At 41.8% G+C, this 16,820-nt stretch overlaps 1 protein-coding gene across 1 annotated transcript in view; it reads left to right on the top strand.

The window, feature by feature from the left end:
• PRUNE2 (prune homolog 2 with BCH domain) overlaps nt 1-14,585 on the top strand; it is a 272,571-nt gene extending 257,986 nt beyond the window's left edge. The window contains exon 19 of the mRNA XM_032634319.1: nt 10,975-14,585. Coding sequence (XP_032490210.1) covers nt 10,975-11,170 — 196 coding nt within the window. The 3' untranslated portion in view covers nt 11,171-14,585. The remainder of the gene's footprint in view (nt 1-10,974) is intronic.
• Nucleotides 14,586-16,820: the final 2,235 nt, after the last annotated feature.

Below are 16,820 nucleotides of genomic sequence, written 5' to 3' on the forward strand. Positions count from 1 at the left end.
AAACGTACGTAAACGTTGAATCGGAGTTCTTAAAACACCACATTTAATTGAAGGAATGCGTCTCAGCGCTCCAAAGGTTGGTTTTTAAAAGCACATACGCTCCACTTATGTCTGGCTCTGCTTTGCTGGGTGACTCTTCTCACGCTCTGCTTGCTTCTTTTTTGTTTCTTTTCTACACTGCTAATTTTTGCTCATGCAGACTGGATGAAGAACTGAGGGAGGCATCAGAAGCAGCTAAGTAAGACTTGGTTTCCATTCAGCAGCTGGCAGTGATGTTGGCTTGCATTTCAGGAATGAATGGAGGACCTGATGCCTGGTGTTTTATTCTTTCATCCTGACAATGCTGCCCTTTAAAAGTTTCCTTTGTTCCATGATAGATGTAATTTCTCTTATTTGTACTACAATCTATTTGCCCCCCACACCGTCCCCCCATGATCTTGGTTATCTTGGTCATCTTGTTACTGTTGTTTAATTTCTTTTAGAAATATACATGCAGTGTTAGGCACTACAGCAGAAGAAACACATCGCAGGCACTGCCACATCTAGTATAACATCCAGATGATCGCTTGGCTGTATTGAGGCAATAAACCTCACCAGTTCATACTAATGCAGAAAAATGATGGCAAGTTGAATTTTGCAATAGCTTTGTAGAACCAAATTCACGAATTCCCAAGATTTTTTAAAAACACCTTATTTAGTGACTGGCAAATACAGCTTAACTAACAGCTTCTGAGCTATTTGGATGAATTAAAAAATTGCTCACTATTATTATAGTTTTCAAAACCGCAAAATCATAACTTTAATGCAAATATAAAATGAATACATGCCAATGATTTTGTTCAACTAATTATTTAATGAAGGAACCAGTAAGCTGTTAAAACCAGTTCAAAGAGCATTTGAAAAGCTAGACATCTATAGGCAGTTTATAAAGGAACATCAGGATAAAAATATTGGTTTAGATACAAAACTGATTAATGTTCAACAGGGCAATAAACTGTAACCTTAGGGTTGTCTTTTCCACTGGACAGAAATTATTTGCATCTCTGCTCAATAACATCTACAAGTTAACATCTGCCTCTACAGAGTTGTAAGATCAATAGAAAGTCAACTCAGCACTGATTTTAAAGAACATCCAGGGCTTCCCTGGTGGCACAGTGGCTGAGAGTCCGCCTGCCGATGCAGGGGACATGGGTTCGTGCCCCGGTCCGGGAAGATCCCACATGCCGCGGAGCGGCTGGGCCCGTGGGCCATGGCCACTGAGCCTGCGCGTCCGGAGCCTGTGCTCCGCAACGGGAGAGGCCACAACAGTGAGAGGCCCGTGTACCGGAAAAAAAAAGAACATCCAGTAATTTCCTTTTCTTATTTCCCGGTCACAGATAATTTTTCTGACACTTTATGTGAAATCTAGACAAGAATATTTGCTGTATTAAGCTTCTCCATTTCACACGTTGCTTACACTGTTAATTTTTTTTTTTTTTTTTTACGGTACGCGGGCCTCTCACCGCTGCGGCCCCTCCCGCTGCGGAGCACAGGCTCCGGACGCGCAGGCCCAGCTGCCATGGCCCACGGGCCCAGCTGCTCCGCGGCATGTGGGATCCTCCCAGACCGGGCCACGAACCCGTGTGCCCCGCATCGGCAGGCGGACTCTCAACCACTGCGCCACCAGGGAAGCCCCACTGTTAATTTTTATAACCCGTTCCTGTTTTAATAGATACTGCAAAAGCAGAAAGCCTGGACAATGTCCAAACAGCTACAAATTCTAAGTAAGATCTAAATTAGTGAAGCTTTACCTGCAGAGGTGTAAATGCCAATTCCTCATGAAAACAATCCATTTAGATATTTTTTTCCTACAGCACATTTTTATAGCAGGTAATCTGTAGAATTATTTGCATATAGTGTGGGTCTTTTGGGTTTAAAAACTCAAGGAAAGGTTTCTGCTTTAGAAAGTTTAGCATTAGAGTAGTTTACTGTTAAATACTCCTGTCCTCTAGTTTTCTTTCAAGGTAACTGACACCCATTTAGACTAACAACACTCAAAATTACACAAATTTTTACTCTAACGGAATCTTCTTAGTCTCTAACTCAACTGTTGAAAACATGAAGTTGTGGAAAGAAGGAAGATGTTAGAAATCAAGGAACCGAAAGTTGGTGTAACGTACCCCTTCGGCAGTTATCTTTTGCTCAAATTGCAGTCATGAGCTTTCCCTACAAGAGAACTAGCAATTAGTTTCCCTTTCGTATTCATTTTTTTAGGATAACGTATTTATGAAATTAAGGAGCTGTTTTCAAGACAACAGATGAGGAAAGAGCATCAATAATTTTCCAGCCAAACCCACTATAGAGTCCTAGTCACGTGCTATCATTACCATAAAATCTTGCCTCCTTCAATAGATAGATCTTCCCTCCATATTTCTACTCTTCCTGCTTAGCTACCATAGGAAAACATTTATCATTTTTGGTTTAGTTGTGTAGCTTTCTCTCTTTTTCTCTCAAATTCTTCATTTTGTTCACTAATCTACTGCCACAGACCCTCTCCCCCGATATCTAAATGGTCTTGGGTGGCCCTGAGATGTCTTGATCTCCCTTCCTAAAGGAAGCACCAGGCTCGTGCCTAGTACATACTAGATGCCTCAGTAAATTTCTGCTGCAAGAATTGGTGAATGTGCGTAAGATCATGCTGTGGGGCAGTGTTCTCAATCGTAACTGTGCATCAGAAACACCTGGAGCACTTGTTTAAAACACAAGTATCCTGGGCCTCGCCCTCAAAGTTTCTGATTCGGCAGGCCTGAGAAATCTGTATTTCTAACAAGCTCCCAGTAATGCTAATACTGCCAGTCTCGGTACCTTGCTCTGAGAATCACTGTCTTAAAGTAAATGCTGAATAAAAATAATTCGATTTGTCCCAGGAGATCTATGCTCTTGCTTTGGATTCAGTGAGTAAGCCGCCTGTCTAAATTCTCCTCCAATCGATCCTACTTCTTCTGATGGTGACATTACAGAGATGAGGCAATGAGATATATCTGCACATCTGAAAACGTGGAAGGAGAAAGAATTTTTACTCTGTTGACCCCACCGATGATGAAATCCCTCAGAATCCTTCCGTTTTGGCATGCCAGCTACATCTTCCTGACTACCTTTCAGCCTCTGAAGTGGTCCCCCAACCCTTGGACAGACTGTAGAGGATGATTTGAGGTTCAGAAAACATAAATCACTGCAGATCTGTGGTTAGATTTTAGAAGCCAGAAAAACCAGGTTCCTTTCACGAACAGATGCCCCCTGACTTTCCACACGACCTTAACTAGAACGCTTCAGGCTGGTTCTAACAAAAGCAAACACATACCCTGTCAGGGAAGAAAGCCTGTCTGTCTTTAGTCCCACTAGTGTTTTTTAAACATTCACCCTCTCCCCACGTACACATACACACACAAACACACACACACACACACATACCACCTCCACCTCTAATTGACTTTCAGAAGGCAATTTCCTCAGCCTGCCTTATTTTTTTCCTGAAACCTTTAGTTTTATATAGGAAAGAAAATACTTTCAAAGGATAAGTTGTGTCTATAGAGCCGTTCTTATTTTGAAAACGGCGAAGAATCCGTCTGTCGCCTCTGGGGTGACAGTAATACGTGAACTGCAAATTGCTGTTTGCTTTGGAAGGATTACGCAAAGTTCAAAAGCAGAAAAGCTAGGTTTGGAAGACTGCCCTGCCTTGATTCCACTGCAGCTTTACTAGGTTTTTCTAGAACAGTCAACACTTGCCTGACTGTCCTTGTTCACTAGAGTTGCCAGGTATCCTCCATAAAATACCACCACCAGCGAGAAGCGTAGCTGGAGAGGGGCAAAAGCCCTCTGCCCTTCTCAGGGAGCCAGACTTCTGCCATTTTCAACAAAATACCTAACATTAATAACCGAACCTCTGATGTGCAGACAGATACCCTGGCTTGTGAAATTATTCACATTACAAAAGGAACTCCCGCACGTAAGAAGGATCACAGCATCTCTTTAAATAGCGTTTGTTTGCCAACAATAAAATATTTACCAGAGGGGAACAAGTAACAGTTGAAGTATTAATTGGAAATTAATATAAAGCAAGTTTGAAATTGGCTAACAGAGGAATCACATGGAATATCAAAAGCAGCTAATATTATACAAGAAAGCATAAACACATTCATACACCATAATAAAAGTTTCCTTATTTTATATGGTTACATTTTTCTTTCTGGACACAATCAGTTTAGGTTAATGTTAGGACTCACTTGTTTGACCTGAATACAGATCAGCTGTTAAGGTATTTTTCTGTAACAACACCAAAGAAAGCTGAAACTGGCATTCTTTTAGTGTCTTGGAAAATCTTCGTTGCTGTGAAGACTGAAAGTTAACTGTGTTCGTATGTAAATAATGTCAGGCTGCTTGAGAGGGATTGTCCTTTGTGTCTAAAATTTTATATTATTTGGGTTACAAATAAAAATTTGCAATATAATGTTCCCTGAATAAGACAGATTGAAAAGTCAGGAAAAAGAAAAAACAAACAAAAAAAACAAGGACAGAAGAGACCACTGGAGGTGTCTGGAGTTCTCAAGCTTCCTTTTATGTTTCTGAATCAGGAGCAATTACTGTATTTCAAAACTGATGGTAAAAGAATGTGTAGATGTGTTCAGTAGTAGCAATGGGACCACACTAAACAGTTTAAAAAGGCCAAATCTGTCATGTTTACAAAGTGGTAACAACGGAGAAAATGTTTACTGCTTCCTTTCTTTTTCCCCCCCTTGCACTCAGAAACTAGCTGCCTTTACAATGACCCAGAAATGTCTTCTACGGAGAAGGAGTAAGAAATCACCATCAATAACAGCTGTGTGGTGACTTATTATGTTGTATGGCTGGGCTCTGAAAGACAAAATACATTGAGGATTGGGTAAACACCGTTTAGATGTTCAGCTTTCATGTTCTCTATTCCTGAATTTAGAAACTTAAAGAGAAATGTGCCAGCTTAACACCATCTCACTCATGATCACCGTTAGATGACGTAAGGACAACCTAAGTCTTCATTTGGCATTCTATTTTTCCAGTCCAAAAGTGAGGAGAAAATGAGTATTTGAGCCAGATGTAAAAGCATTTGGGCAAGAGGAATGCAACTCTTGCTTTCTGAATTACATCGTTCATATTTTAATTAGCGAAAGTAGGGGCTTCCATTTGAACTTATTTTGGTGGATGGGAGAGAAAACGTCCTTGTTTCGAAAATTCAAGAGGCAGCTGAGTCCGGATGGAACTTTAGAAATGATCTAGTCCATCTAGTCTCATCCCGTGAGAAACAAAAATTGAGCATGTACTGGGTTCTTACCACGTGCCAGGTTCTATGTAAAAACCTGCACGCACACTCTCTGATTTTTATCCTCAGAATAAGCCAATGAGGTACGTTTTGTAGATAAGGAAAGAGCAGCATAGAGAGATTAGCCGGCCACTCCAATTTGTACAGCTGTAAGAATGGCCCAGAGCTGGGACTGGAGCCTTTGCAGGGCAGTTTCAGAGCCAGTGGTCTTGAAATCAGAGAGAGGTGGTCTTAATGCTGGAATGGGTATGCAGCCTCTGATCTAAGAGAACACCGGGGAGGACAAAATTTGTCGCCTAAGACAAATAGAGTTCGTTATTGTCCCGGTCAGTTTCAGGGAATAAACTGTGGTCACCATCATGCTCTCAGGGAAACTGGCCATCCAATCGGGGGCTCCTAATTGGGTTAGAGTTGTGGAGAATTTAACCTTGTCCTTCTTCACAGGAATCCAGAAGGAGGGGCAAAGATCACATTTACATGTATCTGCTATTGTCACATTTTGTTCTCTTGTGACCTCCTTTCCCTGGAGGAGGTCTGAAGGGAAACTGGAAAATCCCAGTGCACTTACTCTGCAGTTGCCATGGTGACCTTACAGTTTAAGGAAGTTTATACACAAAAACTTGAAAGAGAAGGTCTTTACTGAAAAGTACATAAAGAACAAAAGCTGTAAAGGAGACCTTTGAAATCGAGCAGCTACTCTTCTGAAGGGTGCACTGGTCCCACCTTTTTTGAGATGAAGACAGCAATTGCTTCAAGCAAACTGCCACGCAAAAGTTCGGCAAAATAAAAAAAACCATAGGCCCTTATAGTCCATCTAATCCTTTGTGCAAATCATCCCTCCCGCGTCAAAAGAGCGCCCCCTAGAGCAGAGTCCTGTGCCCACAGTTAACGCGGACGGATGTCCCTCACTAACCTACAAAGCTGCTGCATCTGCGGGCTTACCCACTCCTTTGCCTGCCTTGTGTGTTTTGTTCCTCATCTGTATAAAGGGCTGTTTGGGCTGGGGAGAGGGCAAAACACTGCTTCTGTTGGGCTTCATTCTAGGGATGGGCATGGGGGCGGGGGGATGCTGCAAATTGTTACTGTTACTTCCCGCTTCTTAGAAAATACTCCTCTCCGGGCTTCCGCTTTCTTCAGCCCTCTCTTTCCTAAGCTCTTCTTTACCAGGCACACGCTCACAGTGTGGAGGATGTGAAACGGGATGAGGGCCAGAGTGGCTGAGAGTTTTTTCTGCTGACTTCCAGCCCTGGGTTTCTGGCTTTCTTTAGTATCAGAACACCAGGCTTCGTTTACCAGCCCTGGGTTTCTGGCTTTCTTTAATATCAGAATACCAGGCTTCGTTTACCTTCTGGTTCCAGAGTGGAAGCATTTTACACCTTCTCTAGCTAGTATTAAATGGATAAACTGCAAAATGGGCAAAGGCTCTTCCAAGGAGCTCAATTAAGGCCAAGAATAAAACGCGATGTGTGCTGATACTGTAATGGCCTCATTTTCCTGAGAGAGAGAAGGGAAGGTTAAGCCCATCTCCCTGCTCTTCCTACAGCAAACAGGAGAGTTTCCTTTTATCATTAAACAATATTGTCAGAAGCTTTGTAAGAAACTTCGTTTAACACACGTTAGAAGCCAAACTAGCCTATAGGAAATTAGCAGAAAGCTACTATGTCTCACTGGAAAACTAGTTCTAGAAAGTGAAGCCCATCTGCCCAATGAGGAATACTCCTTTCATATTTCAAGTCTGATTAAAGTGAGTTTTTTCCGAAAAGCATACTATTTTTAAAAGTAGCCCCGGGGTGCTTGTCTCCTTCGCTGTCAGGTTTGGATTTTATTTATCCATTCATCTCCTAAAACCTGCAACATGACTTTTTATATTCTTACACACATAAAAAGTGTACATGATCCAGGAGAAGTGGTTCTATGTGGGGAGACTTAAATTAGTAGCTTCCCAACACAACTGTTATCTCGGAAATTAATCTTCAGTGTGGTTTCCTGTATTAACTTAAAAAGCATCCACTCTTGACTCTCTCTTGCTCCTTCCATAAACTGGGTTATTAAATTTCAACTTTTCAGCTTCTTGTTTACCAAAAGCTGAAGGGTTAAATTAAACCCTGAAAGGTTTACAAAAAAGTCAGTATGAAAAATGAGGTGTTTCAAAATGGTGTGCTTTTTTCAGATTTTTATCATGTGCCTAGGTGATGAAACAAAGTGACCGTGCCCTTTAAACTTTTCAAGATGATTTCAAGTGTTCTGACCCACATTCACACTCTTCAGATGTTGTACCCCAAATGTAATAAATATTTTCTTGGTCTGCGAAAGAAACTGAGCCACCACCATATGAATAAGAATAAAAATCCAATCGTCAATCAAACTTAATACATTCTTTTGGGAATAACTGCAGCTGGAAGTCCATTTTTGAAGCAAAAACAAGTCAAGAAGGATCTGTCTTTTGAAAATGCATATTAGAAAAAGATCTAATCTAAAAGATCGAAGGGGTCAGAGTGGATAAAAAAGAAGACACCTCCACGGTAAAACCCTGCTGGTAAAAAGACAAGTCAGATCCTCGAGGGCATAAAATAGAGATTAATATCCATGACAACCTGGCCTCTCCTGACAGCATGGCTGGGTTTGAAAACTCCCAAAGGAGACAAGATGATTGTAAGCAGAGAGATGATTTTCCCATTTGAGAAAGACACAGAGCTACTACTGCTACTCTACTACTAGTACTAATATTACTGCTACTAATAATAGACATTTACTGTGTGCTCATTATGTACAATTGAAAACACTTTAGACTTAATCCTTAGCAAGCCGTGAGAGAGATACGACTGTTCTGCTTTACAGATACAGAAATGGAGACTTAGAGAAGATAGGTAACTAGGCCAAGCCCCAGAGCTAAGAAGTGGTAGAATTGCCGAGGGTATTTCAAAGGAAGGATACCTTAACTACTGTAAACTGGATGGGTTGGCTTTATCTGCAGAGCTGCGAGAATAAACAGGGCTCAGCTGCTGCAGATTCCACCCGCAAAGCACAGTAACCTTTGCAAGATACAGACTCAAGGCTGGGGAGGGAGGGTAGACCTAAGCAAAATCCGCACATACTTCCCAAGCTGCCTGTTTCAAACAAAGCGTTTTTCTTTTCTCATGGTGGAAGTTCTTCCTCTGAGTGTTCACTGGCTGTAGCCCTCTTCTTTGGTAGATGCCAGGAAGTTGTGATATGTTCACAGGAGGTGGAAGAGAGGCACAAGTGGCCCAAAGCCATTTTAGGCTTATTCCCTAGATATGTGGGAACTCAGTGGACATTCTTTTTTTTTTCCATCTTTTTTTTTAATTGAAGTGTAGTTGATTTACAATGTTGTATCACTTTCAGGTGTACAGCAGTGATTCAGTATACATATATATGTCATATATATATATGGTATATATATATATTCTTTTTCAGATTCTTTTCCCTTGACCTGGAGATTATCATACTAAGTGAAGTAAGCCAGACAGAGGACAAATGTCACGTGATATCACTTATATGTGGAATCAAAAAAAAAAACCCCAGTACAAATGAACTTATATACAAAACAGAAATAGACCCACAGACATAGAAAACAAACTTATGGATACCAAACTCAATAGACATTCTTTACAACAAGCTTTTCTTAGGATATAAGAATCCATCTCATTAAAGTAGCTGACGCCCTTTTCAGGCAAATCCTTTGACTTTAGAAAATTTTGGAGGGTGAGAGTGAAAGCAGTGGAGTCACAGCCGGCGAGTCCCTCTGGCGTCACCTGGAGGGAAAAGAGAGTGCCTCACACCCATGGACACCTCACACACACGGTTCAGAAGCACACAGAACCAAGCACGTGCTGTCACGGAAATGACAGACGATTCAGGAGCGAGGTGGCCCCTACCTGCGGGGAGGGACGTGTGGGCAACAGTAATGCTCGCCCCCCCCCCCCCCGGTTTATCAGTTTTTTCTAAATTATGGTAAAATACACCTAACACAAAATGTATTGAATAGTGTCTTGACCATTTTTAAGTGTACAGTTCAGTAATGTTAAGTACATTCACGTTGTCAGGCAACCGACCTCCAGAACGTTTTCGTCTTGCAAAACTAAAAGTCCATCCCCATTAAACCACAGCTCCCAGCCCCCCCCCACCCCCTTCTACTTTCTGTCTGAATTTGACTGCTCTAGGGCCCTCATGTAAGCGAATCACATATTTATCTCTCTGTGACTGGTTTATTTCACTTGGCTTAATGTCCTCGAGGTGCATCCATGTTGTAGCAACTGTCAGTTTCCTTCCTTCTTCATATTCATTGTATGTATAGACCACATTTTGTTATCCATTCATCCATCGATGGACACTTGGGTGGCTTCCACCTTCTAGCTATTGTGAACGATGCTGTGAACATGGGTGTAAAAAGATCTGTCTGAGTCCCTGTTTTTAATTATTTTTGGATATGTACCTAGAAGTGGAATTGTTGACTCATATGATAGTCCTATTTCTAAGTTTTTGAGGAACCTCCATACTGTCTCCCATAATGGGAGACAGTGCACAAGGGTTCCCTTAACTCCCACACTTCTGTTTCTGTTTTTTCGATAATAGCCATCCGGTGTGTGTGAGGTGGCATCTCATTGTGGTTTTGACTTGTGCTTTTTAAATAACAGCTTTACTGAGAGATAGAATTCACCATTTAAACTGTACAGTTCAGCGGCTCAGCATTGTCACTGAGTTGTACAAGCAACGCCACAATCAATTTTAGAACATTTTCCTCACGTCAGAAAGGAACCCATCACTCTCCATTTCCCCTGACCCCAAGTCCCTGGCAATCACCAACCGACTTCCTGACTGTATCTGCCTCTTCTGGGTACTTCCTGTCAATGCAGTCACGTGGCACATGGGCTTTGGGTCGGGCTTCTTTCATTTAGCCTCACGTTTCCAAGGTCATACATATGGTAGCAAGTTTATAACTTTTCACATGTTAGAGACATACTCTTGATGAATTTAACAAAATTTTAAAAGCTCCAAGACAAAACATCTGGGGGGAGGAATCAAAGGTGCTATGCATAAAAAAAGGTCAACAGTGGTTTTCTTTGGGTGGTGGCCCAAGAGGTGACTTTTAAATTTTATATTTCTTCACAGTTTTCTGTATTTTTCAAAAACAAACGTGTTTCTTTTATAATAGGAAAAAAATTTTTTTTTAATATTGGAGGGGTTTTGCCATTGTTGTTTTATTGTTTACCTCTTAGTATTTAGCACTTGTCAGATGTTCCTTATTTCAAGCAGACCATTTTTTTTGCCCCACAAGGAAAGGCCATTTACTAAAAGATAGGTGGATTTCCAAAATGCAGTAATATTCCTTATCGTAATCCACTTAAAAGTGAGCCTGCACACAAGTCTTTTGCCCCCTAGATCGTTTGGAAAGGCGTAAAATGCTTCCAGAAACTTTGGTAAAAGTGAACAGATTCCATATGTTAAAGAGAGCCTTGGCAACTAGGGAAGATTGTGTTTTACCAGATTTGTCTAGTGTAAGAAGCATGCAGGATTTATTTTCAGTAAGTCCTTTGAGGAAAAAAAGCAAGCACAGCCCTCCTCAAATCAGTACTGTTTCTATTCAGTTTCTCATTTCTTTTCTTTTTTCTTTTTTTCCAAAGTATTAATCTGAAGCTAAAGAAAAGCCCTAGTTGGCCATGGCTGGAAGAAGAGGATGCTTTTCTGCTTCGTGGTTCTGTTGAAACATATCTACCTGGAGAAGACAGGGCTGATGGTACTTTTTTCCCACTTTGCACTACCTGGTGCCATTCTAAATTTCTAAGGGGAAAAACAGTAAGGGAACTTGTTTGCTCTTAACATGTTTTATGAAATTGTGTGTATTTTCCTATTTTGCCAGTTATGTGCCTCTAAGATTTTAGTTGAACCTCAGCAAGAAAGTAGGACCTTCCGCTTCAATATTTCATGAACCCTTGGTGCAGTGGTATTTCGTCTCTTAGACTGGTGTTGACCACTAAGATAACTTCCGTCCACTGTTTATCGTGAGTGGATTTGTTTCCATAGATTAGCTGGATTTCTCCTTGGTGATCATTTCAGGTTTAAAATACACAGGGCTCAACAGTCCCTAGGAAAGTGGTCCTCACATAACTCTACCTTTAAAATCCTAAGCTTGCTTAAGACAGCCATAAAGTAGACACAGGTGTGACACCACATCAGCTAAGTGCCCACTTGGTTCTTGTCCATGTGAATTGTCTCTGCTAACGTCTCTAAAGGAAGCCAGGCTTTCTAATTCACATCAATTTTATTTAGTTATCAAAACTGGGCATCATGTTTTCTGTGAATTGGTCTTTTTACAAAATCATTTCTCCAGCCTCCACGTTGAGAAACTTAAGGATCAATGTCCCCGTTTCTGATAGCTGTCTGTGCTTCAAGCCATAAACTTAGTTCTTAGTTTAACTTCAACTTAGTTACACTTTAAGTGCCAAGGGTTCTATGTAAGGTGGCCCACTCAGAAATTCGTTATTTGGTAACTTTCAGTTATCTGAATTTCTCTCTCACATGCATTATAAAAAGTAATCTGCTTTAACACACTCTAATCACAGCTTTCAAATTAAACATGAGTCTGTACTATCACTTGCAAAATAGTCCTTTGTAAGTCTTCATACGCCCTTTAAAACGCCAATGTGGTTTAGAACCCGTGGGCCTCTAGCAGAGTGAGGGGTTTGTAAATCCAGCGCCTCTACCCGTTGCCCTATGGCCTTCGAGTCAAGAATGGTTTTCACACTTTGGGCTAAGGAAAAAAATGTTTTTAATATTTCATGACACATGAAAACTATTCAAATTTCAGTCCCCATAAATAAAGTTTTACTGAAACACAGCCACACAAATTTGCTTACAGACTCTGCAGCTACTTTCGTACTACAGCAGCAGAGTGGAGTAATCGCCATAGACCATGGGCCCACGGAGCCTAAAACACTGACTCTCTTTATAGAAAGCGTTTGCTGAGCACTGTGTCAGCACATCCATCCTTCCCCCTCCCCATTTGTATTCAGATATTGGTTTCTCTAACAGCATGCACAAACGCACAGACTAATTTACTCTCTTAAGAGTTAGTGAACTGAACTTGGCCACAAGTTAGTGAAACGCATGGCCTGCTGAACTTGGCCACAAGTTGGTGAAACGCATGGCCTGCTGAAAAAGGCAAGGAGTCCTAGCCACGAGCCCGTGGCTCAGGTTGTGTTTACATGACCCAAAGTGGAGCCTGCTTAGAAGGCTTTTGGCTGTACAGAGAGGCATTGCTGAGGTCCTGCCCTTACCCTGGAGACGATTCTCAGTCTCCAGTATCAACTATTACTAACAAGCTAGCAAAAATTAAAATGCAGTGGAGAACGGGGTTCCACCATAGTCTGAGGATGGTAACTGCATCCGGGAGAGCTGTCGGGGACACTTCGAGCCCTACGTGTCATGAGCTTTGAAATGCTTTGAAGCAGACGTCTTTGCACAGGTGACTGAATTGTCCCGCCCTCATCTGCTTCCCATCCGCCTCCACCCCCCTTCCAGACGCGCTCTTTTACACACAGGTCAGCTCTCTTTCCTCCATAAGCCCCAGCTATCTATGTCCTCCCCTCGGTCCCTTTCCACTTGGTATCCTGTTAAACCATTCTTTGGGGTCCTCCTCCCTCACAACACCTGGTGTGTCTGAGAGGAAAACCCCCGGAGTGCAGCCCCTCCCACAGCTCACCTCTGCCTTTGGCAGCCCAAGTTATGCCTCTCCCAGAACAGAGCAATGACCCGATTCTCCGGTTGGCTCACTGCTGCCCTGGCATAATTAGTCACAATGCTCCCTTTTGCTCAGCCATATCCCATTTTGGAAGAGAAATTACATGGTCCCCCCTAGCCACCGGAAGTAATGAAGAATCCACTGTTCCGCTTAGCGGTGTGAACCCGAGGACATAGAGCTGTCCATAAAAAAGGCTCTTGTGATAGAGTCAACCAGACAGGACAACAGTCCCACCATTCACATATTCTCTGAACTTGGCCAGCCTGTTCATGGAAGGCTACTCAGGTGGTATTCTGCCTGGAGCTTCATCCTCCTATGTGGAAACGATGAGCATCTTGCTCAATCAGTGATCTCGTTTGGGCTGTTCTACGGGCTGCGTCACCATTCTGATAGACATCTGCTATTTTATTATCTTAAAAAGACAAATTAATTGCATGTGCTAGAGAAAGGCCACCAGGTAAATTCAAACCAAGTACATAGAAGCCTAGAAGAATCCCGACAACAAATAATTGCTCAGCCGATATGTAGACAGATGTAAACATTCCCATCATTAACTATCTAGCTCTTGCATTCTGGGCATTCTTGCTTTGGTTCTGACTTCTGGGAACTGTTTGCACTTTTCCTGTAGATTTGTAGTTAAGGGAACCAAGGGGTCATCGGGGCAAACGCATTGTTTTCCTAAAGTGGCAACTGCTATTCACTTAGCTCCTTGATTAAGAGAAAGAACAAAAATCTGCACAGAAGATATCATCAGGGAGTAAGAAAGTTTGTTTGAGGGCAATAGCTGGGGGCGGAAGAAAACCCGGAGTTCCTGTTGAAGCCATACAATGTTTTATGGGGTTATCTTCTAAGACAGCGGTCCCCAACCGTTTTGGTATCAGGGTCCGGTTTCATGGAAGACGATTTTTCCAGGGACAGGGTGGGGGTGGGGTGGGGTGGTTTCGGAGGTAATGTGAGCGACGGGAGGGAGCGACGGGGAGCGACGGGGAGCGAGCGAAGGGGAGCAGCAGATGGGGAGCGGCAGATGAAGCTGCGCTGGCTCGCCCGCCCCTCACCTCCTGCTGTGTGGCCCGGTTCCTACCAGGCCGTAGCTGGGGGGCAGGGTTGGGGACCCCTGTTCTAAGACATAACTCCGACATGTGTGAGGAAGTCATTACTCCAAGCCTTTGTGTTCTTACGGTCTTGTTTTAAGTATTCAGTTATGGTACTAAGTTTGCAACCCTCTTCTAATTAATCACAATGCCTCTGTAGTTTGTTCCCTTAGAAACATTTAGATGTGCACAAACTAATCTTTTATATATTTAAAGGTTTTTTTCTACCACATATTGGATCGCTCAGAATAAAGTATCTACTAGACCTTTGTTTTGGTAAATAAATAAATTCTACCTAAATAGTGCAAATTAGTAATATAAAGATATGCAAACAACACCATATATATATATATATATATATATATATATATGTATATCCTCTCTGTATAATTCAGAAATAAACATTGATTCCACACACAAGTGATGGCTTTCTTTTTCTGAGTCAGCAAGAATCTATTTCTAGCTTCACTTTGCAGGAGTCTTATCTGGATATCAGTCTGGCTAGGTACTTGGTCCCTGAGGACAGTATAAATTCTGGCTTCCTTGTCACCCAAACATTATTTCCCTTTTCATTTTTGCTTTCCATGCCTCAATGAGCTAAGCTTTCAAAATGTGTGGTTTACCCTCTGGGTAAGCAATTTCTCACTTTGGAAGCATCTCCATGTTTCATGGTTACTTGATTTTGTCAACTTCTCCTTCCTCTGTCTCTTGCCTTTTCATAGCATATGTTTATTTTTTATTTAAAATTCATTGCATGCCATTTTATTTTTAGTTGTTATTGTTTTGTTTGTTTTTTTTTACTTTTAGAGCCATTAACTGGTGTTGGGAATTACCACTAAGCTTTTTTTTTTTTTTTTTTTTAAACCTAATAAACAAATGTGTACCTCTGCTTCTCAGAAAATTGCTGGAGGAACCAAATGGGAAGTCGCTCTGCAAAAAGTTAGACGTTGCACGTTCTCATGATGTAGGAATGAGTCCTGGTGAATACTGTCCTCTACCCAATGAAGGGAAGAAGGACAAGAGAAGACTGAGAAGCAATTACAGGCAAATGAAGGGCGTGATACTACAACGTGTACTGTTAACCTTCATTCTACTCCCTTCACCTAACTGGTCGTGGGAATGGAAGGCAGGCTAGGGGAAAGGATGGGTAAAATGTGGGGAGGTACACACTGTGGTGTATTACACAGCTGTTAGAAGCAACAAATTACACATTGATGGAGCAACACAAATCAGGGTAGAGTGGAAGAAGGAAGAACTCAGTATTTACAGCCTAGTGCCATTTATGTAAATTCTAAGCCTACACACACAAAACAATGCTACATATTATACAAAGTCCATGCACATTGAATGACTTAGCACACTCATTAGAGGGAATACAGGGGTAGGGTGAGGACTGGGGACCCAGAATGAAGCTAGGAGTCTAATTAAACATCAAAATAAACAATAAACCTTTCATAGGCTTAAGTTAAAAGTAAATAAAAGGAAAATACCTTAAACTTTCAGCCACAGATCATGGAAAAGCCGTGTTAAGGTGCTTTGGGTCGTCAGGGGCTATTCCCTTCTACAGCTTCTCCTGTAGTTGTACCCTTTCCCTGCATTGGCAGCATCAGTGCTGCGGCAGCTGCCAGAAGCCTGCCCTGGGCTACATCACCCTGAACAGTCACAGAGCTTTTAACGAAGCTGCTGCCTTCTGACACATCAATCCTCACACAGCGGTAACCTTGATAGAGCAAGGAGATTGCCCTGTGAAGCTCATTTTCCTAGATTTTCACTTACATCCATTGAAAACAATTCTCTTTAGCCACACAAAATCATTTCTTTTTGATATGCAACCATTTTAGTGATACTCAGATGACAGACACTACTAACTGCCATCCACTCCCTCTCTTGCCTCACTCGCAGTGAGAGACCTGCACCCTCGATGCTTAATCATGCCCTCCTTGTGAAACTCTTCTCCCATAGGTTGGTGAAGTGAATTGTCCTTTTAGCCACCCACCCCCATTTTTGTTATCTACTGCTACATAACAAATTACGGTGAATTCTCATTATTTGAGGCAGTTACATCCTATAAAGGCAATGAGAACACCGAATTAGCAGGTACTGAACCATTGCTCCTAGAGGAGATACAGGGTTTTAGGTTCCTGTGAGCCTCTGGTCACATTTCCATCAACTGATCAATACCTAGTCTTGTGTTATATGTGTTTCTGTTTAAATACGCTTTCTTTAATATATATTGTTGACCCATTAACACTGAACTCACAGCCAAATCCTGAATATAACTCATGCCTGAACAAAGCTTATCTAATACAGGAATTTTCTCCATAAGGCACATCACAGCACTTAGGAACATTAGACAGCACTTCAACTCTATCCTTGGGGACCATTTTAAAGAGTAAAATTACAAACAAAAATACCAAAAACATGGCACTAAATAGACCATGAAAAGGATGCTCGTTTACTGCTGTAAAGGACTGAGACCAGAAAGCTGAGCCTTGCCTTGTTCAACCTCATCTGGGAGCATGTGCATCGGACAACTCAGGCTCTCACCACTCTGCACGTGTCCATAAATGACCATGAAAACAAGAGGAGTATGGATTTGGGGTTACAAATAAGTTTTAGTGAGTAGGTGAATTTGCAA

This window comes from Phocoena sinus, chromosome 6, assembly GCF_008692025.1.
Source record: "Phocoena sinus isolate mPhoSin1 chromosome 6, mPhoSin1.pri, whole genome shotgun sequence".
Classification (NCBI taxonomy): Eukaryota; Metazoa; Chordata; class Mammalia; order Artiodactyla; family Phocoenidae; genus Phocoena; species Phocoena sinus.